The sequence below is a fragment of the Eleginops maclovinus genome, chromosome 12 (genome assembly GCF_036324505.1).
Source record: "Eleginops maclovinus isolate JMC-PN-2008 ecotype Puerto Natales chromosome 12, JC_Emac_rtc_rv5, whole genome shotgun sequence".
NCBI lineage: Eukaryota > Metazoa > Chordata > Actinopteri > Perciformes > Eleginopidae > Eleginops > Eleginops maclovinus.
The window spans coordinates 8,162,850-8,190,026 of record NC_086360.1 but is presented as its reverse complement, the minus strand read 5'-3'; the positions used below and the strand labels follow the sequence as shown (position 1 = coordinate 8,190,026).

The window sequence follows — 27,177 nt, the reverse complement described above, 5'->3', positions numbered from 1 at the left end:
TTTATTTATTGTTAAGGTGATTGTTCATGAAAATATACCATGCTATACATATTAATTTCATTATTAAGGTTAGGTTGGACTGTAACAGTGTAGGCCACAACTTCCTACCCTTTTGTCATATGTTATGTGTTGTGTTTATTGGAAAGTTGCTGTATATGTTTGCCATTCATTTATTGTTTATTTTTATTCGAAATAAAATCTATCTATCTAGCACTCTTGGATAACTAACTCAGTTCTTCACATCTTAATACTGCACTGTAACTGTGGTATTTTATTTTGAAAGGGTGTGGAGCTGCTTTTCGAACAAACGCCACTAGATGGAGGCATTGGCCAGTTAACCTCTCAAGGGACGCTGACTCGGCTCTGTCTCAATTAAACTGTGGGTGTGTTTTGGCAGCCTGGAAAAAGCCCAACTCTTGTTAATAATCAAAGTATAGCTTCTCATTAACATTGTATTAAATATGAATACATAAAACAAAAAGCTGAGCAATCTCAGTGACAAGTAAACTTATCCACACAAAAAACAGTTAAGAAAAACTCATATTACTTGGCCAAACAGAAAACAGCCTCATGTAAGACTAGTTGACGTTGCCAGAATGTGTTGTTTCAGGGAAGATACACGCCATTTGTAAACTGTTACTATATTAAAGTCAGAAATATTTATTAGCAGAACATCTGTAGCGTCACTATTCAAGTAACACTTAATATTATCAGCTCTTTTAATCTCTCGGCGTCTGGCTGAATGGTTTGTTGAAGTGAACATTCTACCAGAAGTGGTAAATAGTTCTAATAGGTTATTTAACAAAACGCTATGGTAGCTCATTTTGTAGTAAAACTGCTTTAATGTTTTTGCTGGAAGGCCACAAAGTAAATATTCTGGTAGTTTAGTTCGCAGTAGCTTGCACAGAAAAAAAGTAGGCCCACCATGCAGCAGGTGAGCAAGCTACACCTGTAGCTAATACTCGCTCATAGGACTCCGCTTCGGGTGGCACCGACTGCGCATGCCCGCGGCTCAATAACTCGCTGCTGAGGCAGATAAGTACAAAGAGGCTGCTGGTGGTGGTGCAGGCTGGACGTGCTGTGTGCCACGGGGCTGAAGTATAACCTTGCAGAAGTTTGACGTTACGTTAATACCTCAACCGGACGTTTTCTCCTGCAAGAATTTAACTTCAAGGACAACCAGTGAGCGGAATTGGCATTCGAGTCTAAAAACAGCGTGTGGAGTCACTTGGTAAGTTAAACGTGTTGAAGTCGCGGAACGCTTTTGACACAAGAATTGCATAGCTCTTAAAGTAGTCAAACTTTTCATGCGGTTTTTTATTTGCCTGCAAGCACGTGTTTTGTTTGATTGGGATAATTGAATGTGTGCTCGATGCGTGTGTGCGTCAGGTGGTCCTGCAGAGACCAGGCGAGACAATCATGTTAAGTTATGTTTAAAGTCATATGGGTTTGTTGTTCGTGCTCCTTGTGGTATCAGGTGTTTTTTACCCCGACCAAACAAAGCTTGTTCCCGCCAGACAGTCACAGGTGCCATGGAAGTGCTGCAAGAATCCAACATGCTGAACTTTGAGCTCCAAGTACAGGGCAATGTGGTGTGAAAAGGTCTGTTTATTCCTTCAAGATTTATTTTGTGTCCCCCCCCATCCCCTCGCTGTTTTTGAAGGATTTTGCTTTTCAAACATTGACCAATCTCCCTCATGTGACTTCAGTAATCCCCTACCATTATATGACCCATGCTGACTCATTTTTACCATGCATTTAAAAGCTTGAATCGGGTTAAACCGCAGATTTGCAGGTACCAAACATGCTCATATCAGGCTGTAAAAGAAAAATTCCCATTTTAACTATTTTTCTTTGTGGCTGCATGGGCCATCAACTTGGAAATGCTGCCTACAGTTTTGTTGGTAAAATCCAGTCTCCAAACCGCACATTAGAGGACAATCTCTTCTGATTCGACATGCCACTGCCTATTTCTTTACTTCCAGAGGTTGAAGCTGGCAGATGAAAGCATTGCTAAAGCATTAAAGGAATATAATAGTAAGGATATAGACCTGGATGGTGGTCCCCATTGTGCTGTGGGAGAGCTGGGGTCATATAGAGGGCTCTTCATCTTCTGGGTTTGGAGGCTTTCCCACTTTCCTTTACAGATAAAGCACTGAATTGATATGTCAAGAGGAAGAATATGAGCTCTGTGACATTGGTTTAATGAAATTCTTCAGCTTCCAGTGTGGCACTTTTGGCAAATCCCTGAATCCAGTTTTTCTACACTTGGTTATAATACAAATACAGATTATGAACATTGCTTTCATCAAAGGAGACCAAACAAAACATTCTTCAGACATAAAAGTACCAACCTGCTGGGTCTTGGTGAAACTGGTGATCTTTATTTTAATCACTTTAGAAAAACTTGATTTTTCCCCCCCAGGTATTCAATAACCCACTATAATGTGATTCTGTTTTAGAAAATCTGGCTGCTCTTTCTTGCATAAGTCTGAAATGTATTGCGAAAGCTTAAGGTTTAGCTATGAAAACATTGACATTTCAATGCTGCCGTCCTGATTTTAAGAAATAATTACTAAATGTAAGTTGAATAGAACTTATGTTCACTACCTTTTTTTTTTTATAGGTTCTACATCTCAAAGACACACAAGTGTTTGAAGCTTGTCCACTGTTTTCAGCCATGTAAGTTAATATGGCAACTCATTTCTTGCACAATATGGCACTGCAAACATGTAAAGAAACAGAATATAAAGCCAAACTACCTGCTCCAAAATCACCATACCAGAAAGAAGATATTAAATCTTAATGGAGATATGATTTTTGCAGGGCTGTTTCCTTTGCCTGCATTATATTTGTCCCCTGCAGTAGAGCCAACAAGTTTGTTTTGACACTGTAACCTGCAGCTCAGTCATGTTTGGTTTATTATGTGTATTTATCTGTCTGCACATACTGTAGACTTAATATCTTGAAACATGCAATGCACTTTTGACATAATTATTCTGACATTGCCACTTTTTCTATTTGTTAAATGTGTTTTGTTTTTTTCATTTAGACATTAATGCAACACAGTGATTAAGTGATTGGGCAACATCTCACGTGCCCCTTGCTTATTTCCCTGTTGTTTCGGAGCCTGTTCGTACTGTAACAAGCTTAGCGTTAAAATCTGTACATTGTGCATGTTCTCCAGCAATACCCAGAGCATTCCACAGCCTCCCACTGGTTTCCCGTTAAAGCATAAGCAGATCTGGTGGAAGCACAGCCTGGCGTCGGTTGGTACATCGGGCTTAGCTGCGTTCTGAGCCCACATCATCAGGGTTGGTCAGTCAGCTGTAGTGGACATATGGCAGAGGTCTCTCAATTAACACCTTAGTGAGACGACCCTTCTGTCCACATGATCAAAGCCGGGCCTCCTCTGCTCAGATGTGTGTCCCCTCGCCCCCACCCAGCTTCCAACTCCCTGTGATTATGACTCTCATCCCTCCACTGTTTGTTTTAGAGAAAATGACTTCCACTCCACTGCCCCGTCTGAGTGGGTTGCACGTCAAATCCGGCCCTGCTTTTTTTGCAGCAGTACAGTACTTGTGGAACACTCGTCGTGGAGTTTTCTCTGTAATTTGAAGAGGGAATGCTGAGTTGTAATTTTAGTTTTGGTTGAACATCTGTGCATGCTTCTGTCCCATTTGTGCTTCTATTGCATGTTTTAGTGCTTAAAATAGTGTTTTCTTGGCTGTTTTTACTTGAAAAAATGTTTTTTTAAATCTCTGTACTCCACTGTTGCTGGTGTTGGTGTTTGACTGTGGAGGTGAAGCGAGTTGATACAGCTGTTAGGACTCCTAAGTGTGGGATGAAGACCTACATGAGCCTTAGGGACTGCCCTGTTATTAAGAGATCAAAACTACTTTGAACAGGAGATCCACTGAAACAAAACAATTATAGCTCCCGGCAAAAACGAAACCTCACTGGGAACGGTGAGGAAAAAGTACACATTGGTTAAAAGCAAGATCTGTTTATTGAGATGTATGATAATATCAGCTTTCACAAAAGAAGCCTCTAGGAATAAACCTGTAAAATCTAAAACAACAAGGTCAGCACTGCACATTTTATGCAGGACACTTGTTAAAAACAAAAAAGAAAAGCCAAGCTTCAAGGAATCCTCCTAAAAGATTTCCAGAGGCCTGGGGCAGCTGCCAGGCCAAAACTCTGCATTGTTTGCAAATCTGCTAGGAAGTGATTACTAGAGTGATCAAAGCTCTGCCACAACTGATTGAAGGTCTTTTTAATCGGTGCTTGTTGGATTTGGAGTTGGTTAGGTATTTCAAGAACAAACATATTTCACAGAAGGCTGTAAGGGACATTATACATTAAAGTGACTGTGTAATTTGATTTGAAGGTCACATGTAGAGCTGTTTTTTAAATTCCTAGCAGTCTATAAAGATGATCAAATCTGGAGTGCTTTATAATTGGACATTGGCTGGTGGATTTTGTTACTATTGGACATAGCCAGTCTAGCAGTTTTTATGCTAAGCTAAGTTAGCCAGCTGCTGCAGATGGTGTGATCCCAAAGACATTGTATGTGTTCTATAGTTAAATACAGGAAGACTGTTTTTTATTTTGGGAACTTAACTTTCAAACTCCCCTACTCCTTTTGTGTCTGAAGATGGCTTTATGAGAGGAAGCTGTCTTGCTGATGGTAGACTTGATAACCTCCTCTGCCCTTAAGGCCTTTGGAGCTGAAGTCCCCGTCAGTGGCATCTGCTGAGGGTTGTTGACTAAGTTAATTGAAATTCTTGCAAACCTGTATTTAAGCTGGTGCACCTCTTACCCTAACTGAGACATTACAGAAGAACAAACAAAACTCACAAACTGTCTCATTGATTATCACCATTCTTCACTGAAATGTCCCCTTGTTGTGACCTGGATAGGCTTCCATTCTTGTTGTTTATACCATTTGGAGAACTGTTATAGGTGACATTCCCACATGCTTCAGCTTGTTGTGTGTGAGATTGTCTGTGGGGGGGGGGGGATATTGTCGTGACCATAAATAAGAGGAGGTACTTTTCTGTGTAGCTGGGATTAACCCTGGCTAAACCTTGAAGTGTGTTCCACAAAGATGTTTTGTTTCCTGGTATGTTAATCCCTTTTCTTTCATTCATGCCTCTCAGTCATCATGTGCTCTTTGTATCAGAGACCATCGGTAGGGACAATTGGCATTTGCCATTAATTTAATTAAAGTTGTTGTACTCCAGTAACTTTTCATACTTCTGCCTACCTTTTTTTGGTACTTTAATGAATACAAAAGTGTTTGGAATTGGATATTATTTAGACATCTTAAACATCATAAACAGAAAGTTGTACAGTCCCTGTATGAAGGAGGGTCAGTATCTTCATCAACTTTGTTGGCAGTACACTCAGAATTGTACTCGACTCTTTCTTGGTCTCTTTTAGAGCTAATGAGTTGATCCTGTGAGTCAAGTTAATTACACACTGAGAAGAAATGGCATACTGCTTGAAGAGGTGTGCTGTAGATAATTGTTTTGATATTTGACCACAAGGGGAGGAGTAGCAGAAGAACGTGCTGCGAGTCAAGGAACCACAACCCACTGTAATAATCTTTCACTGCCTTACCCATGCTTCAAGGTAAATGCAGATCGTTTTCCCTTGTCTTCCATATTGAAAGATATGCTAATCTTATTTTGGCTTACACTCTTTATTGACACGATCAACACTTTTTTTAAGATCACAATCTTTATTTGTTAATATTATAACTGTTAAAAAATCTTTTACCCCTCAGTCTTAACGTCTTACATTTGTGCCACAATGTTCTGGGTTGGAGGTTAGAACAGCACAGGGTGGTTTAAACAGTTTTTGTGTTTTAGTTAATTCCTATGACTTGCAGCAGTCATTTCTATTTACAAAACTTCCACATCAACCTTTTGTCAGGTGAAAGTGTCACACAAGCAGCTCACCTTCAGTGAGTCATTATCCCTTCAGGAATACTTGTGAATGAAAGGCAAGCCGCCTAAAAAGGGAGGAGTGAAAAATCCCGCCCGCTTCTTGCAAGGTAAGCAGGACAAGGCAGGTGCAAAGAGAATTCAGGGCTCACTTGATATTGTGATAATCCCTCAGCTATGCAGGCATGCACAGACTTTGTCTTTCAAGTTGAAGCATTCCACAACAAAGGGAATCTGATTCAGTTTAGGCGGAACTTGACACTTATCAGAAAACCTAATCGACTGTAATTGGGTGGAGTGGCAGCCTTGTTTACCAAAACATAGTTTAACATGAATGTTACTGAAGATTAATCTCGGAGCCCAGTTGCTTTCTCCTGATGACGATGTTAAAGCTTTTTACTTTCTTGTATACTGGCTGTGACCCAATCCAATTCCAACACTGTTCTCATGTCTTACGTTGCTAACCAGACTGTTAACAATAAGCAGAGGATGCAAAAATAAATCTTATCTATAAATGTAGCCCCTCGCTCCGAAATGGTTGCATTGGTGGTCTCAACATCATGTGCAAGTTAAACAAATAATATTTGTCTTAATCAGCTTTTATCAAAACTTGACAATCACATCAGGTTATCGTTTTGTATTCTTACTGTTACTAGGAAAGCAGGGATGAATTTAGCTCAAAATGTTGTTGAACTGAGCTTACATGTTTTTATTAAGAATCAAATTAGAGCTGAACATATTTGGCAATTTAATCACCAATTTTGTTTGATCATTTTTAAAAGTTAATTTATGAGCACAAACGTGTCAAAGCAGGCTTTTCAAACTTTGGGTTGTCAAGTTTTTATAGATTCAATGATTTATTGTGAGCCCTATTTAATGGTCTTTATGACACTATTAAAGCCCTATTGCTCAGTTAAGCCATACATTCAAATTCTCAAAAGACAGATTTTGGGTGGGGTATCACTTTACTGAAGGGTAAGATGTGCTTGTGAAGCCTCTTCACCCAAAGACTATTGGAAATGCCCCCCAATTTCTCCACACTCCCATTGTCCTGCACACCACAGACGGAGCTGTTGAATTTCTCTCCTGCCGGGGATGACACTGTTTATGGCTGAGAGAACCCCAGAGCCCCGGCCCACTGGTCACCAGCCGGCTCATGTTACAGGCTCCCTCACTGGCTGGTATTGTCAGGTTACAATGTGTGTGTGTTTAGTCTCTGCGGCTCTGTTGTGATTGGATCTCTCTCTGCCATGTGAGACATCGTTGGTTGACGTCTACAAGTTAATTCTCATTTCTCTCTGGGATGTTCTCTCCATGGTTGTACTGGTAGCTGTCTGAGATGCAGCTGAGGGAAAATGCAATCACACAATACTTTTGACACTTTTCAGACTTGCAGGTGAGTGCAAAAACTGTATATAGGTACTGCAATAGTTTCATCATTTTCTTTATCTTTAATTTGCAAGCTCTTTGTTGCACTCAATGCAGCATGGACATCATACCATTCAGACCATAGTTTTCAATAGAACACTGTTGAAATTCATTTTTTCCGAATAACTTTCATATTTGAAAATTACTTTTTAAATTGAACATCAAACTTGCTGTTGGTATTGTTCTGATTGTTCCGTATATTGGGGGAACTGATGAGCCACACAGTTTATGTGAGTTGTGGTGAACTGGTTTAGGGTCTAGCTAGGGATTTGGTTAGGGGTGTTTGTTGTGTCTACAGCTGCTGCCGGACAAATTCCCAGTGAGGATCCAGTCATTCTGACCTTATGGCTGGCAGGGGCTCCACCTCTCTGGCTAGGAAAAAATGAATATGTTATGGCCTTTCTAACTGGACACGTACTAATATTACTGTTTTAGGGGCGCTTTCACACCGGACCTGTTTGCTGTGGTTCATGCACAGTAGAGTTTGCCTTTTTGGTTCAGTTGTTAAGGCTGGTTTTCAAAGCTGTTGAGCTTTGATTCTGACAATTAGCAAGAACAAGACCTATGTTTTTCTTTGAGTACAGCATTGGGAGTGGGGCGCTTAGAGACAAAAATGGACTCACTAAAATTCTAAAAAAGTACCCGGATCATCCTGGGCCTTGGGCCCATAGAGCATGTGCACTGGAGTTTTCCTTAATACCGCCAACAATCCGCTTTCCAGTCTTGAACTTTTATAAAACCTGTTTGTGGCCACATGCCATTTAAATTGGTGTATAAACATCTTCCCAAAAGAAGACGCTCGGGTGTTTCTCAGTAAACTATTAAACAGCAGCAGTAAATGATTTCCTCTTGTGGTCATGAGGGCTCTGTTTACAGTGGAGATTGACTCCCTGGTGACACCATTGATCTTATCTGCTGTGGTCAAAGCTTCTGTGCACATGAATGCCTGCTGTCAGCAGCACAGCACATAGAGTCATTTTTAATATGAAGCTGTGTTTGTAGACAGCCACATTTCAACATCCCGCGTTAATTATAGTGAGAAAACACTTGTGTGTTCTGTTATCAACACATGGATGACTGAGTGAATGTGTAATCATCTGCACTTTTATTATTTGAGATTTCTTCCTATTTTTTTTATTTGTTATCTTTACTTGACCTATATACCATTTTTACCAAAAACAGTGCTGCTGTATTTCAAGTGCTCCAGTGTTTAGCTGCGTGAATTTTAGTCCTCATCTCCATGCTTTGGTGAAGTCTGCTTGACAATGGCCCCGCACCCTCTCTCAGGTTTCAGTTTCCACAAAGTGAGGGGCAGATCCCCATGGCAACGATGTCCACAGGTTCACTGACCTATCCCATGTTCCCTCGCTGAGGAGTGTTTAGCACACGGCCGCCTCCTCTGCCAGTTGAATGTGAACGAAGGATGGGCATTAGTCAGGCTAAGACAAGTTGTCACAAGACTGTTTTTTTTCTGTTGTGCAACTATTAATTGTTTTATATCAATATCATGTAACTCTCGAACACTTTGTTTTCCCCCTTTGAGAAAGGGATGTGTTTATCTGTTCATTCAGCTACACTGACTGGAGTAGGCTTGTCCCGATGACTACTTTTGTTGGATGATAAATAGTTTCAGATGTAATTGCCGTTCAATTATCTTGGTCATTTCAATACCATTTTTATGCCATTAAATGTAGTGATAAAGTACTAGCATTCTAGTGTAAAATCACAACTTTTTAAAGAGTAATTACATTATTATTCGTAAGAAGTCAAACAATTGACAAATTTCAACTGCATTTTCGAGTTAGCCTACTTTTGCATATTTGACATAATGGATAGGGTTCATTTGAATCTGTACAATCTACACTTAAGAGCAAAGCTGAGTTCACATTTAACAAAATTCCAACCGTAGGTAGTTATCCCAGCACGCATGAGCATGTTTCATTGCACTGAAGCCATTAACCAGGCTGTTGAAAGTTGGCCTGTTTTTGTTTATTGAAATTAGAGATGGTGCTTTCTCTTTTTAAAAGTGTGTGTGTGTGTGTGTGTGTGTGTGTGTGTGTGTGTGTGTGTGTGTGTGTGTGTGTGTGTGTGTGTGTGTGTGTGTGTGTGTGTGTGTGTGTGTGTGTGTGTGTGTGTGTGTGTGTGTGTGTGTGTGTGTGTGTGTGTGTGTGTGTGTGTGTGTGTGTGTGTGTGTGTGTGTGTGTGTGTGTGTGTGTGTGTGTGTGTGTGTGTGTGTGTGTGTGTGTGTGTGTGTGTGTGTGTGTGTGTGTGTGTGTGTGTGTGTGTGTGTGTGTGTGTGTGTGTGTGTGTGTGTGTGTGTGTGTGTGTGTGTGTGTGTGTGTGTGTGTGTGTGTGTGTGTGTGTGTGTGTGTGTGTGTGTGTGTGTGTGTGTGTGTGTGTGTGTGTGTGTGTGTGTGTGTGTGTGTGTGTGTGTGTGTGTGTGTGTGTGTGTGTGTGTGTGTGTGTGTGTGTGTGTGTGTGTGTGTGTGTGTGTGTGTGTGTGTGTGTGTGTGTGTGTGTGTGTGTGTGTGTGTGTGTGTGTGTGTGTGTGTGTGTGTGTGTGTCAAATGCTGTTACATAAAATACACAAATGATGGTATGGTAAATAATGAACAAGTGATTGTTCAATTAACAAGCTAACTTGGCATTTCGCTTTTGAACAAGCTATGTGTTCAACAGACAGGGTCAGGGAAAGGGCCTCTATAAAATTAACTAATAAAACCAATTGAACATAAAAATATCTATACAAATTCAACTCATAACTTGTGTTGGATTTATTAATATTCTTCATTTAGGCAGGCAATTGAGATTTGAAATAACAAAGTGGAATATATTGCATGACCAACACGGGTTGGTATTTGGTTGCATCTTTACTTCACTGGTCTGAAAATAAAAACCCTGCATTAATAATTAATTAATTTCACATTTTGGAGAGTGATATGATCACTTTTTAAACAGACACAGCGGTATAATCTTCCCTGCCATGTTTTCATTGCAAATGTAATGAGTTATCCTCGACTGTACCATTTTTAATCGCTTCATCATTGTTTATTCAGCTACCATCGCTTCCTCTCTCGTCTCGTTTTGCATATCAAGTGACATCTGCCTCCAAACCTGTCCAACATCAGATGCTGATTGTTCCGGCCTTCCAATGTTGCTGAAATAATAGCAAAGCATGGGTCACCAGGCAAGTCAATATTTGTTCATGGACAGCGCCTTCTGGAGAGTTTGTGTGTGTGTTCATCAGAGGCAGTAAGTAATGTTGGGTTTGAAAGATAGTGGATAATGTGATTAAAGTAAAATGCTATGTAAATAGTTACTGAAACTTCAGCTTACATTTTTTCCAGTCATTACCAGTAAATGACTTTAAATTGCTCCCTTTTTTTTCATGAAAAAAAATGAATCCCAAGTAAATACTCAACTGAAATACACAGTGGGGAAACTGGAACAATAACATTTGCCATGAAGTAATTTAAGGCACTCGATATTAAAATAATTAGGTTAGTAAACCTATTTTTACATTGCAATAGTAACAACACTCTGTTGTTTAAATATATGGCTCCTGTTTTAGAGCTGTCCATACAACCTTGCAAAAACATTTTTGACCATCAAAACATACATTTTTATGAGCGAGTTATTTTGACAGCACTGAGAGAAATGTTGTTCCCCTCCCTGAATCATTCCCAAAGGTGATGGGGAAAATTCCAGGAATACCCAGAGTTAATCCCTTAGTTCTGTGGGATCCTCCCGGCAGACAGTGTTTCCAGAGGAATGTTAGTGCTATTGTCGACCAGGGTGACTCCCACTGGGAAGACTACCCCCCCGCTCTTCCTCGCCCCTCCACTGGCAGAACAATACAATGTGTTGTATTATACGTATAGAGGCATGCTACTGTTTTCGTAGCCTATGACCCTGTGACCGCGAGCAGAGCCCAAGATAATGAAAAGGGTGACACGGAAGTCATTAGTTAGTCCAACAGTTAATACAGCTTCCTTTGCTCGACGACGGCTGGGAATTCTCAACTTTAGTTTCTAAACGCACAACTATTTCTAGTGTTACTGGACTGCAGCAATACTCAAACGCTATCTGTAAGATACTGTATTATTGTTTTTGCAGCTGAAGTAAAAATAAATTACCATGCGTCCATTACCTTAAAATATAAATCATTGTAGGAATTGCCAAGTGATTAATTACGTATGTATTACTGTATGACAATCCTTTTTGTTCAGTGGTCTTCACCTGCTCTGCCTCTCTTTAGACGTGCATCCATTTGCTGTTTAACTGCTTCCTGAAGCTGTTGAAGTTTACCGTGCGAAGACGAGGGAGTTCCTTTGTTGTCGTCCTTGGAGAATAGAAACTGCCCCAAGTGTCTGTCAGGTTGTCACACCTCTTGAAGATTGTTTGGGTGTGAGGTGATGGAGTATTTTTCCATGTCTACTATATGTAGAGGTCTGGGTCTTGTATTGGTAATTTAGTACCAACTGAAACGGCAATAATATCAAACTGAGCAACAAAAACTGAAATAAAGCTTTCCAAATTGAAGTCAGATTTTTGCCATGTTAAGACCATTAAATGGAGACTACTTGGGGTTGAGATGGCAGTTAACTGTTTGCTACTATGTTGGATAAAAGAGTTTCTCAAAATAATTTAGAACTATTGGCAATTCAGCATGTTCCTGTGCTACAAATGCCAGTGGTAAACTTGTCAATCATATTTAATTTGAAGCTTGAATTTTGTTCCAAAGGCAGATGGATGTTCTTGTTTTAACTGTTTTGGGTCATGGTTTGGTGTCTGAAGCTCACCCTTCTCTCTTTGTTGGGATATTTGCTCGTTGCTTCTCCCCATGGGAATACATTAGACTTTCAAATTTGGGAATAAAGTGGCGTGTGGACAGCTTTAAACTCTGTCAATGAGGATGCTAAACGGGGAAAGACGGAAGGAAAGGGTTTCCCTTTTTGAAAGAGCCCCCCCACACCTTTTTATCTCCCCATCTCTGTGGAACAGATCATTTAGCTGCCAACCTAATGAGATTAGTCCCCCCTCGCTTTCTCCCTCCCTTTCCTTTTTCCTTTTCTTTTCACATGCTTGAGTCCATCCTTCAGCTCGTCTCTTTTGGGACACTGCTCCTGGAAGTAGATTAGATCTCATTGAAAAGCTTTTATTGAAGAAAAATGTTGTAATAATGAGGATTTCAGAGCTTCAGCCACCTCATTAGGCTTGTTGATGCTTTCTGAATTTCTCGCAAAAATTCAGTTTGTGTTCCTATAGGCAATGCCTGAGTTTTCTTTTGCACCCAAGGCCAAATAAACACTTAATTGTTGCAGTTTGGTTGCTTTTTATCATCACAAGGCGTCCTAGTGACTGAGAAGGGATAACGGCACCCCCTCCTAGATTAGCATGCGTGATATCCTCCATGACAAACGACATTGAGGCCAGTTAATCAGGCCAAAACACTGGTGTCACAACATTAGGCAGTGCGGCCCTGACCTTACCACTGATAAACAATGAGGCCAGCTGAGAGCACACTGATTTGATCACAAAAGCGTCAGGGCCAGCAGATGGACGTGAATATATTTAACATTACATTCAAATGTGATGCTTTTTTTGCAAGGATTAGAGCACCCTGCAATAAAAGGAACTAGGTCAAATACAGTTAAGGCATAATAATTAAAGGATACACCAGAAAGTTGTCAGGAAAATAAGCTCATGGTGATGTAGAAACAAGGCTTTGAGAATGAAATGGGAGTGCAATGGGACTGTTGATAAACATCAGTTATTGAAACTCACTGTGCTAGCTAGATTATCCTGTTAGATAAGTGGTCAGGTTACAATAAGATTTCACCGTTTGTTAAAAACAATTGACTTGTGCTATTAACCCCTGCCTTATTTGTAAACCATTCCTGTTTTGGGGACTGGTTTGAATTAGACTGTAAGCTAGGGTCTCGGATGTTTCAAGCTCATCTTGTGGTTTAAAGACCCATGAGGCTGGCAGGTGTCGTGACACTTGGACCTCTTTTTGTTCCCAGGACATGGACCATGGCACAGCTGGGTCTGCGGCCGCTAGAGAAAAACTGCCTCTTGAGGGAGTTCTGATTGATTTTTAGAGAGCTTCATGAAAACATGATTCTGTATTTGTATAAAGGTCTGCAGGTTTAATCTGTCCACAGGCCTCTGGAGACTTCCAGGGTCTTATCAGGACCTACACACACACGCACACACCACCTCATCTTCCTCCTGAGGTTTTTGTCTTCATCAAGGAGCGACGGGAGCTCCCCAAACCCCCCAACATTCTCTCTCTCCCACACACACACAGTCCTGTATGACCCTTGAAGTGACAGATAGTGTTTGTATTTTCACACGACTCTGTGGTGGTCACTCTCATTCCTTGTGTTATAATGGTTTTAAAGCAGCATGAAGGGGAGTAAAAGCCCCTTGTGAGCATCACATAGACTTCGTACTTACTGTTTTTTTAAAGATATTTTTGGGGGGCTTTTTGCCTTTAATCGGATAGGACAGTGGAGAGTGACAGGAAAGTGGGAGAGAGAGTCGGGGTGGGATCCGGAAAGGACCATGGGTCGGGAATCGAACCCGGGTCGCCGGCGTATGGTGCAGGTGCCCCAGCCAGTTGCGCCACGGCCGGAGCCTTCGTACTTACTGTTATTGTACTGCTGTTCTGTAGCTTGACTTTAAAATGAAGTGTGTAATTGAACATTCGGTCGGTTGCTTTGCTTACAGATATAGGCTACTAAAGTTTACGTCAGGTGCAGTAAAGTATGTACTAACTAAGAATAATTTCAACAGAAGTAAAGGTCAAAGATAAGTGAGTGTTTGTTTTCAAAGTCACTGTGACCTGCATGGAAAACCCTTAGTTGTTGCTCTTATCTCTTTTCCAAGAAGACCCGCCTTCCCTATCCAAGAGGCTTTGTAGTTTATTCAGCTTTTAAAAGTATAATTTTTGCATAAAGGAACACTTCATCTTTCACTTTATCTTTAAAAAATCACCAAACTTGGATGAAGTGCACACTCACTTAAATATGCAGGTAATTAATGGCAGGATATCCAGTCGCATGCTAGCGTGAAAACTGCCAAAAGATTGTGTCCCTCATTTAAATGGCTCCCCCACCATGTCTATGTAGCATTTGATCATTACAGGCTCCAGAGCAGCATCTCTATACATTAGTGTAACCCTCCTACCACCACAGTCCTTGTGCAGTAATTTAGAGCAGTGTGACCCATGACTCATTAGCATCATAATTAGTTCACTAGGTCACGTGTTAATGGCGAGCCAAACAAAAAAAAGTTTTAAATCAAGACAGGCGGGGTTTGTCGGACTCTAAAAGCATTCCTGACATTGTTATGTGTTCCACCAGCAGACTTTCGTTATTACAGACATGCAACTGTCAATCAATGGTCATGAAAAAAACACAGATTAGATTTAAAGGTATAAAAAAGACGGAGCAGTGTTACTAAGGCTTTGGGCTTAGTTCTGTGTCTGAGAGTTTAGTACCAAAATCCTCTTATCCCTCCTCCATGCTGTCATCAGTTTAATTAGCTTGTTGTTCATTGTCTGGCTGCTGTCAGAGTAGAAGGGCAGCAGGGGACACAGCGGTGGATCCCATTGGTCTGCCTCCAAAAGGTCAGCAGAGTGGGCTCTCTTGGCACAAAAGCAAACATGGGAGCACTTAGATTGGGGAATTTCTCCCACAATACCTCTTTGAGGGAGCTGACAACAGAACTGAAAGGTTTTGAGAGCAGGGCTCTCTCACCGCTGCTCCAGACTTATCTGAAGTCCTGCCTCGAAACTTTGTTTTTAGAGTTAAAAAAAGTAGGACTATGCAGGGATCATATTGATAACAATGTGTTGGCCTAGATATCGTGTGACACTACATTTTCCTATTATGGCAATTGCTGTCTTCTAGTTTTGAAGGCTTTGATTAGAGTGAAATTGTTATAAGTAATTTTATAGTTTGATTATTGTCTATACCTACTTCGTCATTATATTCTCATAACGATTTATTTACAATGTAAGAATATCAGATGTACATTTTTCATGAAAGCACTAATACTAAATTCTTTATCGAGATGGGAGTTATTCAGTCAAAAATAGTGTAGGATTAAATATGATCCAGATCGCCTAGCCTTAGTCCCCAAGCTGAGAATTGAGACTTATTATTATTATTATTATTATGTTCCATTTACCCATCAGGCTACTGGGGCCGCACCACAGTCATGTCACGCTCTACCTATATTTATTATTGAGCTCATAGTTGAAGGTGGTGGTCTAAATATATATTTGTCCTCCTTTATTTACAAACGTGAGGGAAACACCTCTGACCTCAATGCTAAAGAATGTATTTAAATGAATACCTCGTATTAAAGCTTTTTAGATTGTATTACATTTGAGCTAATAAGGATCCACTGAGTTTATGTGTCGAATGTTCTTTAGTCTTGTACATTTAGATATGCTTGGTGTCAAGTTTAATAGAGATGGCGCATGTAGTCGAAGCTTTTCTATTCATGGCGGGAAAGCTGCAGATTCTCATTGTGGCTCACTGAGGAGGGTTGGTGGTGAGTGGCATGCGGTTGTTCACCAGCCCATGGCTTCCCTCCTCCGCCTTAGTGACTCCAGTCAAGAGCTAAACAAATAACAGGCTCCAGTCCGTCCTTGGTCAAGTGCAGGCCGGACCCGGAGGTCATGTTGTGGGGTGGGTAGGGCACAGAGAAGTCAATCAGGGAGTGGGAAGAGGATGAGGTGGAGAGGTTGAATTAAAGAGATGAAATACGGGTTTATTGCGATAGGATGTTTTTATGATTCTGCTGATTGGAAACCATCTCTGAGTTTCAGATCTGTTCAGAATTAAAAAAGCATATGAAAATTTTACTTTGGACTCTTGGAAAGTGTTTTGGCCTTTTATTGACCAAACATTTTTGTTGTATTGAATAAGAAAACAATTTGCAAGATGTCTACATAAAAAATCCCAATCCGGACCCAGGCTGTAAGCAGTGATTAAGAGTCCTTTTTATACTAAGTGTGGAAAACAAGAATCCATAAACATTTGTTATCAGTGATCATACCATTCCCATTATTGAGAAGTGCAGTTTGAAGTTGGAGTATTCCATGAATTGTTGTGAAGTTTCTTTATCTGAGAGCATGTCTTTCCTGTAGGGGGCAGTGTTGTGAAAAGAAGAAATCTCAGTTTAGGAAAAGGTTGTGTTTAAAAAAAAAAAAGCTGTTCAGGCCCACTATTTCATGCTGCAGTGAGCTGAAAAGGCTGATTAATAATATACCTCACCGTCTCTGGAGTAGAGGGTAAAGGTGTCTGTTTTTCTCTTTTATAGTCTGGTATTTGGGAAATGGTGAGTGAGGGGCTTAAGTGAGAGAGTAGAAAACTGTTTGTTTTCTGAAGACTGATCATGACCGAAATAAACTAAATATAGCATTTTAAAGGTAGGTTCCAGAAATGTTATCAACTTTTGTTCTTCGCAAACATATTAAGTGTTATTACTTAAAACAAGCTGAAGGCTAAATCATAGTTGGACCAATACAAAAACTGACACTAACTGTTTGGAACTTGGCAAAGCTGCTGGCACAAATGGTAAATTTGAGAGTAATAGTCGTAGAGCTCAAGTGCCAGGTTTTTATTTCACAAGCTGTCTTCCAGAAGAATAAATCATGTGGGTATTCATAACCACATCTTCAACAAACTTGTGCAAATCTACTATGGAATCCTACAGCTGTACATCTTAGAGGTTTTGGGAACTGAATCTGGTTCCCAATCTTTTATTGTAGCCTTTGGAGTTGATATGTTGTGGAGGTTAGATAGCGGGGTGGATCCTGTTAATCTGCAGATTTTAATATTTAGTTTTGCACCAAATCTTTATGAGGGGATGCTGATCCTCTGGAGAGCAGCTGTGAAGATAAAAAGGTTGAACCAGATGAAGCACATTCCTAGAATAGAGGAGCAGCATTGACAGACACCTTTTCAACATGTGGTCTCCACTTTTGGGTTCAATAAGGGGGAGGCTATTTGTATAAAGTTTGATGCATATGTGTAGAATATTCTCCTCTTATGTACTCTTTAATTACACACTTATAATTGTAAAATGCTTTAAAGTAATAGTAAGAGCAATTTTGCAACCATTGCACTTTTACATGGTTGTTTTTCAAGTAAAACATGTCTTCACTTTCCACAGTTGTGCAGCATTTGAACATCTAATGCTGATCTCACATCAGAAACAGGTTTCTGTATAAACTGTAGTGGATCTGAAACAGAACCCTGCAGACCTCCTGTCTTACTCCCATAGAAAGATGTTTTCCCATTAATTTATAATAATTAACTGGCAGCATATAAAAGATAGCTGTTTACTTTCCCTACTTCCAAAGTGAATGTTCACCCTAAAGAATGACTTTTTACAGGTGTTGCAAGAGTTTAGAGTTTTTAAGAGAAGTTACTACGACAATGTGAAGAATTTTCTGTGCCAGTTTTTTTTGTTGTCCTTAGACAAATGCTTTTGAATAAAAATCCTTGTCTCAAGTAGTACTGTAGCAGTTTCCTAAAAGACAAATAATGAGGTTAGAAATGGTATGAGGAATGAACACAATGATGAGAGGGTTTGTATGTATAATGTTCTTTGATTTCCATAATTGACATGTCATTCTCTAGGCTATGTTTATCCTTGTACTGCAGCTACTTTGCCAGAGTAAGATCGAAAGGAGCAGAATGTAATGGCACCAGAAATAACTGGATGTGTGATTATACAGCAACACGACTCTACTGAAGAGTTGACTTTTGTAACAGAGTTTTAATTGCAAGGCTGTCGATTTGCTAGTTAGTTATTAAGTAGTTTTATTTAATTTAGATGTCCACTTGTGGAACCTGTTTTTTAAAGATACTGTGCTTGTTTTGGTTCTTTAAGGATAGATTCTATACGTTGTTTTAACACATTGTGTTTGCAGTATAAATAGAAGTTGTAGGACATATGGAAATATATGGCATATAGAAAACATTAACACATTTCTGAAGCTTAACTTGGCATTTAAACAACTTAATTTAGAGGCAAATGCCTCCTTCATAATGTCCCAATTTTGGAATTTAATCTATTTCACTTTTTTAGCCATGCTAGCATCATAGCTGTAAGCCTGCAGCAAATAATACAACAAATATTTGATGGATTTTCCTCAAATTCTGTACAGATATTAATGGTTCCTAGAGAAGAATTTGGTGAACTCTGACTTTTCCCATAGTGCCACCAGGAAGTTAACGCAGCGTTTAGAAATGAAATTTGCTTTAAGCATTCATGTCACCCTGACTCTTATTTGTAATAACTTGGGTGATGCCTTAGCAGCATTTTCAGTCATGCCTCATCTAGGTCAAATTACAAATATGTCCAGTATTGTGGTTAATGATTAAATGCCTTTAATATAAATGATATTCCCATCAGCCTCAGCTGTACTTTTGTTTAGTGTTAATAAACAAATGCAAGCATACCTGCTAAACATCAGCAAGTTAGCATTGTGATGTTAGCATGGTAGGTCTGGACTTTTAACTACTTGTATGTAGCTGGAAATGTTTTATTTTCCTCTGGTTTTGTAACTTACCACCCTCCGGACTGTAGACTCCTAAAGTCTTCAGCTGACTTTTTTTCAATCCTGTAAGTTCCTCCCACATGCTAGGATAATTGAAAGGCTTTGAGGCTGGCTGAACTCAGCAGGCTCATGCAGGACATCAAAGGGAAAAGAACCGTTGGACAGCACAAGCTGGGGGTCAGGCTAAAACTCTGCAAAGCGGTAGTGAACATCAGCGCTAAGGCGTCTGGCTGTAGTCCACACAGCAGCTTCTTCTGCAAAGCTTCAGAGGCATTTCCTAATGAGGGCCAGATGCAGAGCTGAGATGACAAATGACCTCTACTTGTTGCACAATGGTGCCTACACACACATGTTCAGCACTTGTCTGTTCCTAACAGTACATACATGCATAGTATTTTATCTAGTCATTTTTGTATTCTTTTTTATACAGATTAAGAAAAAACTTGCAACAATGTTTATTATCCGTGGGAAGATTAAATTCCATACTTACTTTAGCACACACTAAGTGTTCATGCTCCTGAGCTTGTTTTTGGATGCTCCTGAATAAAAATATGCCAGTATTCTCTGGAGGCTTTTTCCCCTCCATGCTGTAGCTTCGGCTTTTTATGAGGGGAAAAACAAGCCTGTTGAATATTCAGCACAGCGTGTTTGCAGCTTTTACAGCCCTCTCAACTTTTCAGGCTGTTTACTGTTGACACATAAGTTACAAAACCCGAGCTTTGTGTTTGGTTTTTTTCCTCTGCGGAAAATGTGAACTGTCGCACCACATCCTGTCAGGACTTAAGTTTGTCACTTTTTATATGGCAAACCTAAACGTCTAGACGCACACATCAAGGCCTATTCAACTTCAGATTCTTCTTCATTTTTATTCACAAGTGTTAATGGTATCCAGGTTCCAACTTTGTCTTTGTCATGCAATATTTACTAAACAAGCAGCAACTATTAACCTTTTGTACCGATGGTAGGTAAAAGCTGAAGTTTGATGGGATTCCTGATTTCTGAGAAGCCTTTTTTTATTCAATGTGTGGTTCTTCCTGCTACTGTCTTTCGTAAATTCTTGTTTGAAATGGTTTCTCTCCCCTTGCACTCCAATTTTACTTTTGCATGGTCATGGGGCTTTAAAATGTTGTGATGGATCTTGTTTGTACACTAAGAGCATTTGATTTAACCCTTCCATATAAGGTGATTTTAAAGAAAAACACACAAATGACAGTGAAGTAGTTTGAATCCTGGCAGTAATTGGGGGATTTTATTTTAAGACCTTAAAATGAATGATCTTTTCTCTCTGGATAGATTGTCTGTTAAAGATTATTAACTTAACTATGTTTAATTTTATTGGTTTACATGATTAATTATGTCCCCCTCGGCCCCTGATCTGACAGGGCTCTTCGGTGTTGAGCTGCAACCAACTCAATTATAGTTTGTAATGATACAATAATCTGATTGTTATTAAATCCTGAAAGTGTAAAGATGTGGTCTTTTCTTTTTTTTTTGCCAAACTGTTGGTCCAGAATGAAATCCTTTATTATCACATATGGTACATAAGTCAAGAAATCTGAAATTAGGTATTGTTGGACATTTTCGCTTAAAGTGCCAAGGGTTGCACAATCAATTAATCTACTTCATATCCTTGCCGCTGTCTTAAAGACTAGTTGATTGAGTAATGATCTGTTTTTGTTTGTCTTGCATGTTGAGCTTCTCGTATTACAGTAAATAATTCAGGCTGTCTTCCTTTGAACACGCGTACCTCCCTGTGAAGAGGAACCTGACCTGAGTCACTGTAAATCAGTTGGCGTGCACCTGCAGCTCCTGTCATATTTATGTAACAGCTGAGGGCGAACAAAACAAGTTGTTCTGGTCTCTGTTTGTTATCAAAGTGGTGTTTACACTCGTGAGTCCCTACAGATTACTTATGAATATGTTTCTTCGGAGTGCATTATGGTGAGTTAAACCCTGTTTTTCCATATCTATCACCTTGTAAAGCTTAGTTGGATTATTCTTCAAGGAATTAGTGGGAAGTTTATATTTTGATTTGCCCTTTTAATGTCTTTGAAACCAACACTTTCAATCTGCCTGTCACTTCTTCCATGACACTTCAGCAAATAAGCAGAGCTATTGATTAATATGTTGTTTTTGTCATCTGTGATTTAGTTTGTAGACGGTTTGAATGTTTTCAGCTTCAATTAGTCACAAACTGTGCATAATTTTGGGATTTAATCTCTCTCTTAAGCACTCTGTTTTGTATTGTTGTTTTTAGGCCTATGTTTCCAAAAGCATTTAAAATAGCTCAATGTCCACCAGCTATACCCTGTAATTGCCCCAATGATAATGGCCTAGTTATTAAATGATGAGACATTTTGTTGAGCTGATGATGTTTTTTACATTTACTGTAATTTTGTATTTCGGTCTGATTATCAGTAGGGCTGTGTAGCTAATCAAAATGTTATCAAAATTGCCATGTGGCTTGTACAATATCCAAATTTGTTAATTTTTTCCTAATCCTGCAGGCCTAATTATCACTGTCATTAACCTTTATTTCCTATATTCAAATGTTTTGGTTTGACCACTAATATGCATCCACTGTTTTTTGTGGTGTAGTTAAATCTGCTATCTTACTATTGCTTCTGCTTCAATACACGCTTTACATCATTTAGAAAGACCATCGCTTGTCCCGAAGGCATCCTTGGCTGATCTTGGTTTCGATTTGTTGACTTCCTGTTTACTCTGGCTTCACCTTTAGCTGCTGAGTGCTGAAGGGAAAGGCTGCCGTGTTGGTTAATATGTAACCGCCCATGAGTAGGTTTTCCATGTACGCTCCATTGTCTGCCTCATTAGCTGTCTTTCAACCACGGATTGAAGGTCAACGCAGGCCATAAGAGTGACCGCAGGTTGTTAACCGCATTAGTTCGCCATGCGTTTCACCTGGAGGCCCAGCGTAGGGGTCGGTTCTTCCCAAAATGGCCTAAAGTCCTGTTTCCTCTTATAGGACACAGATCGTTTGCCTGTCATCTGAGGAAGTTGTCTAATCTTAGCCGTGAAACTTATCCCCCCCTCACTCAGAGGGCTGCTGGGTATAGGCTCGTTGTCGGGGGGCTCTTGTGGACTCGGTCAGTGTTTGCTACCTGCGAGCATTGGGAGGAAGTTAGAATGAGAGTAACAGGTAAGCTGCATGATAGACAGAAGGGCAGTGTTGTGGTTGCCATGTGATGACAAAATAAATGTGTGCACATGGCTGCTGTTGTACAGGGTTGTACAACAGCTGGAGTCTTCAGTTTTTATTAATGTTTGTCTTATTTCCTTCAGTAATAGTTTATTATTGACATTGGCGATCATTCTGGCACCATTGAGTAGAAATAAATGTTGCTACTGTGTTGCGTAACGGGAGAATGCTTTGATTTTATGAATTGTAGTCCTGCAGAAGTAAAAATTGTCAGTGATTTTTACTGTAATCAAATCGCAAAGTTGGAAATGGGCTAACAATGTGATTTGTCAGTATAGCTGATGCGATCAGTTGACAAATCGATAACTTAAACTACAGAAAGATGGAAAAATGGTTAAGTGTTCAACAGATAATTGAACCATTTTTTTCTCATGTGAAAATGACTGCTTTTCTGTTTATTAGAATATTAAACTAAACTCCTTTTTTGGTTTAAACAAAAAAAACATTTAAAGTTTCTATCAACAGAGAAACTAGGAGGGACTTATTTTTACTAATTTGGGAAATGTTAAAGGTAACTGGGAAATAAACATCAGATCGATAATGAAAATAATTGTTTGTTACAGCCCTATTTGTCACTCTGTTATGGTCTTTGACACTGAAACCAGAACTCATTCCTATTTAAATCTTTACCCATTTTCCTGCTAAGCTTCCAGTTCCTTGTACCAATGACCGCTTACTTCTTAACTCTTAACCTACAGGATTACTCTGCTCAACAGGCCACAATAACACCTTGGGTTCACGTGTGTGAGGTTCAGTGCAAGTAAAGGTTTTATTTACAACATGACGGAGGTTTCCTGTTTCATAACATACAGTCCATTTATCACTCAATGTACAAAAGAATCATAGATCAAGCAAACAATACCATCATCTTCTTAAAACTGCTTTCACTAATACAATATTTATACCAAGTGGAAACAGGAACTAACTTATGGAGCAGCTTTACATGATGATAGATAAACGACAAATGTTCTGTATTGAAAGTGTGCTCCTGGTTGTGAAGAACACTTTTTCCATTTCTTTTACTGCACAGTTTACATGTATTTAAGTATTTCCTGCTCCTTCCTTCAGGTTCACTTTCTCGTAGCCCATGGAACTGGACGCTTGGGAGATGTTTGGTCAGTCTAATGGTGTTTTTTTTTTTTTTATTGAACGTTTTTGCATGAAGTTGGCAAAAAGAGCTTGGATTTTGGGTTGAGTTGCTTGCTGAATAATTATATAAGTTTACTGTCTGAAAGCTAGACACGGTGAGCATGAACTATCTCACATTAAACTGGGATATTGCTCATCGGTCAACATGCACCTTGCTTCTTTCATACAGGAGTGTTGTATGTTTTCATTGTTTTTGTCTCCGTTTTCGAATTCCTGTTAGTGACGCGGCAGTCTCATCCTTCTCTCTCTGTAAGCGCACCTATTATTGTGAGTTCCCCTGTTCATGTCCTACATATCAGGAATGCAACTTCAAATCTTTTACTGCAATAACATTAAGATGGTGTTCAACCAAATAAAGGCATCTAGACTCTTTGAAGAAGCTTCCCAAAATATTCATTTATCAAATGCAGAGGTTAATTTTAAATGTGAGAAAGTAGGAGGGACTATAGACTAAATTGGTTTTGGTCTATTTGGTTGTTGGAACAGTTTGGCGCGCTCTCTAATGGTTGGTTTGTATCTCGTAACTCTCTGTATCAAATCTATAATCAGACTTATGACGATCCAGCCTGCTTTATTTGGATGCATGGGTTTGAATGTGCTGCTGGGGTTTGAAAAGCTCCCCTTCAAAGTGACTACTGACAGAGTAAATAATGTTGCAATACACACACACACTCAAAGGTGTCTGGCTGTGGACCATTTCTGCTGAGATTAATACACAATCTTCATCCCAGAACACCATTGTGGGCAAAGCAATGCTAACTTCAGACTACGTAATATCTCTGTCTTGCGTTTGTAGTATAGTCCCAAATTCTTGCGGGAAGAGGCAGGAATACGGGTTGGTTCTGGATCATCCAAAAAACAGACATTCCCTTCTTTTATATTAGATCCAGGGGAATATTCCAATACAGACTAAGTTGCTAGTTAAATATCCACACCTGACTAAAAGTCATACACCATATTACCTTCAGGGATTGAGGTATGCCTTTCAGATGAGGTCATAGTTCAATTGTATTGCCATAGTTTGTTGTGAATGTTTTTGCAAGACGGTTATAATTGGACAGCATTAACTTGTCTGCTTGGTTGAGGATAATAGGAAGATAGGAAAATGTGGATGTTTGAAGGTGTACAATGTAACCTGGGAAATTGCAGCCTGCATGTGTTACTCTGCTAAGGACCCTCTTAAAGACCACTAGTGGGCCTTGATCCCACTTTGGAAGCCAGTGATAAACTGGGCCGAGATTGTAAATATAGTCTGAGGTCAGAGAGAGTATAAAAAGGGAGCCTGGCTCTATCTGAGACGACCTTGTCTGCATATTTACTCCTCCAGATGCTCATTTTACAAACCAGCCCCATGAAGTGGACTCTTGATTCTTTGCTTTTTTTTTTATTTACAAGAGAATAGCTCTTTTGTTCCTGCTCATAATGTATCCATTGATTACGACTGGGACTGGTGCACACACAGGACCTCTATGTTCATAAATGTCAGAAGCAGACACACCTGTGAATAAGCAGAGGTCTGCGCTGTCGATCCTCTAAAGTGGGCTTCAACTCACGAAGAAAAAGAGTCTCCTCTACTGAAACATAACATATTTGAAGCTCTGCAGAGGTGGAATGTAAAGTAACTAATCACTTTGACTTGAGCATTAGTATCTCGAATCTGTACTTAATTAATTCCATTTTATTCTACTTTATACTTTACTGATAGGCACCTTCCAAAGAAAATGGTTGCATTTACAAAAGTTTGTTACCTAAATAAACTATAAAATATTTCTGAGATATTAGAGGCCCTTTTGTACTAATTTCAGGTTCATAAATGTATTTAGTGACTCTACTGTGACATGTTTACGTACTTTAACGTTAAAAAAGCTCTTTATTTTTCTCATACCTCCTGTGCTGCAGCACCTCTATTCACCCTCTGTCTGAAACCAGAGCCCAGTCTGCTTTGAGTGGTTAGCTGGCTGGCTCTGTTGTTATTGGTCAACAGCTTAGGGATGTCCAGTCGACTTAAAACTATATCCTTAAAAAGGCAAAGAGCTACAACAGCAAAGTGTTTCTTTAAAAACAAAATGTATCTGTATTTTTAATTGGATTGCAGGTGTGAGTTCTTCTTCCACCACTGGTAAAACTTTGAAAAGTTTGGTCTTTTGTCTTACATTTGTAAGCTGTTCTTCACTGATGCAACAATAATTTGAATCCAAAAACTCAGTTACTTTAATGTTGCCATCTCACCTTTTTTAAGGACTAACTAGTTTTCAAAGCACTGAAAAGGAAAGAACTGATGTGTTTTAAATCCTCAGTTGATTGACAGGCGCCTTGTCATGAAAGTGTAATTGTCTATAATTGTGATATCTTGTGTTTTATATTGCTGGTTAGTTTGATTTAATGATACTGATATCTGCAGAGCTCTTTGATATAAAGTGCTTTTTCTAACTGCTGCTCAACCTGTCAGCATGCAACTCTCTTACCAACTTGATATGTGAGTAAAATGTCTCCTTCTGTGTTTTGTCCCAGTCTGCAGGTTGCATGGTAATCTGGATTTGATGCATGGCAGTTGCATGACCGCAGTAGGTCTAATTGTGGGACTAAGCACACAGCTGCAGCCATGGCACAAACCATGCACGTGAATGGCAATGACCCAGGTAAACCAACCGTTTTTGTTACAATATTATACCATTTGATAATCCACTTTCTTTGGTGTTTAATTGTGCATGTATTTAAGACGTTGTATGTCTATTTGTTTCTCTTTGTATTTACAATTTGTACTAACTTTTTTTAAGTCTTGCACATGCGTCTTGTTTATCAGGCTGACAGTTGCTGTCGTTTTGTAGAAGGATTCTCTGCTGCCTCATCCCATGTGCTCATCCCTACTAAAATAAACACTGCTGTATGAGAATACAATGGGGCTGAATGTAGCTGTAGGCGTCCAGTTTCAGGCTTATGTCAGACATGTATATTTAAGTGGTGAGCTCCTGCATCACATCTGCCTCTGTCTTATGTTACACAGAGGGAAAGCTTTCCATTCTTGCATACATTTTTACCTCGGGTTAAAGAGTTCTTTACAGTCATTAAAATGGTACACATTGTGTAGGAAATGTTCAGGTTTTTAAGCCTCTTGCCAGCATATATGAAACAGGTTGGACGTGAGTCATATGCTTAAAATTAATATTCTCACATTAAAGCATATTATCCATCAAAACCATTATTAACAGCTTTTGTATTTCTGTTGCAAAAGCACGTTTTAATTTGTGCTTTCTGTATTTGTGGACTTAAAATTGTGATTGCCCTTGGACATACGGTTCAACATTATTTGACAGTGGACTAATTTATTAGCTCCTCTAAGTTATTTTCTCATCCTTTCATGTTTCCTAAACACACCCGAGGTGCTCATGAGGATTTCCACGCTTCAGTGTGAAGCTGTCGGTTCCGAACACACACACACACACACTCACACACACCTGCAGACGACTCACATTCCTGTCCAGACTAACAGGAGAGAGTGAAGCTTCTTATTTCCAAATCCCTTCAGGAATGCACAGCATGCAGGACAGATGCTTTCAGGACAATCTGCCACCTCCACGTAAACATGACTTGAGACATGATCCTTTTTTTAACCATGCAGAATATAAAAAAAAAAGTTGGATTTACTTCAAAAGCTACCATCAACTTTTCTATTGATCAATTGTAACTTGAAGTATGTTAGAAATGCTGAGGAATGCTACGCTATCACTGATAGCCCCCCACCCCCCGCTGCAAAAAGTAAAAATAGCTTCTCTGTAGTGTTGGCTGTTAACATGCCAACGTGGTCACTAACTGCCCAGAAAGAATTTGAAGAAAACGGTGAA

The 27,177-nt window shown here is 39.5% G+C and overlaps 1 protein-coding gene across 4 annotated transcripts in view; it reads left to right on the top strand.

Moving 5' to 3' along the window:
• Window positions 1–1,042: 1,042 nt before the first annotated feature.
• kank1a (KN motif and ankyrin repeat domains 1a) overlaps window positions 1,043–27,177 on the top strand; it is a 45,323-nt gene continuing 19,188 nt past the window's right edge. Inside the window, exons 1-2 of one of the 4 annotated variants that reach the window (XM_063897831.1) lie at window positions 1,043–1,231; window positions 25,847–25,974. In XM_063897831.1, the coding sequence (XP_063753901.1) occupies window positions 25,938–25,974 (37 nt within the window). In that variant the 5' untranslated portion in view covers window positions 1,043–1,231; window positions 25,847–25,937. Of the gene's footprint in view, window positions 1,232–2,664; window positions 2,683–20,804; window positions 20,908–22,106; window positions 22,127–25,846; window positions 25,975–27,177 lie in introns of those variants that run through there. The other 3 variants (XM_063897833.1, XM_063897832.1, XM_063897834.1) reach the window with 3 other exon arrangements.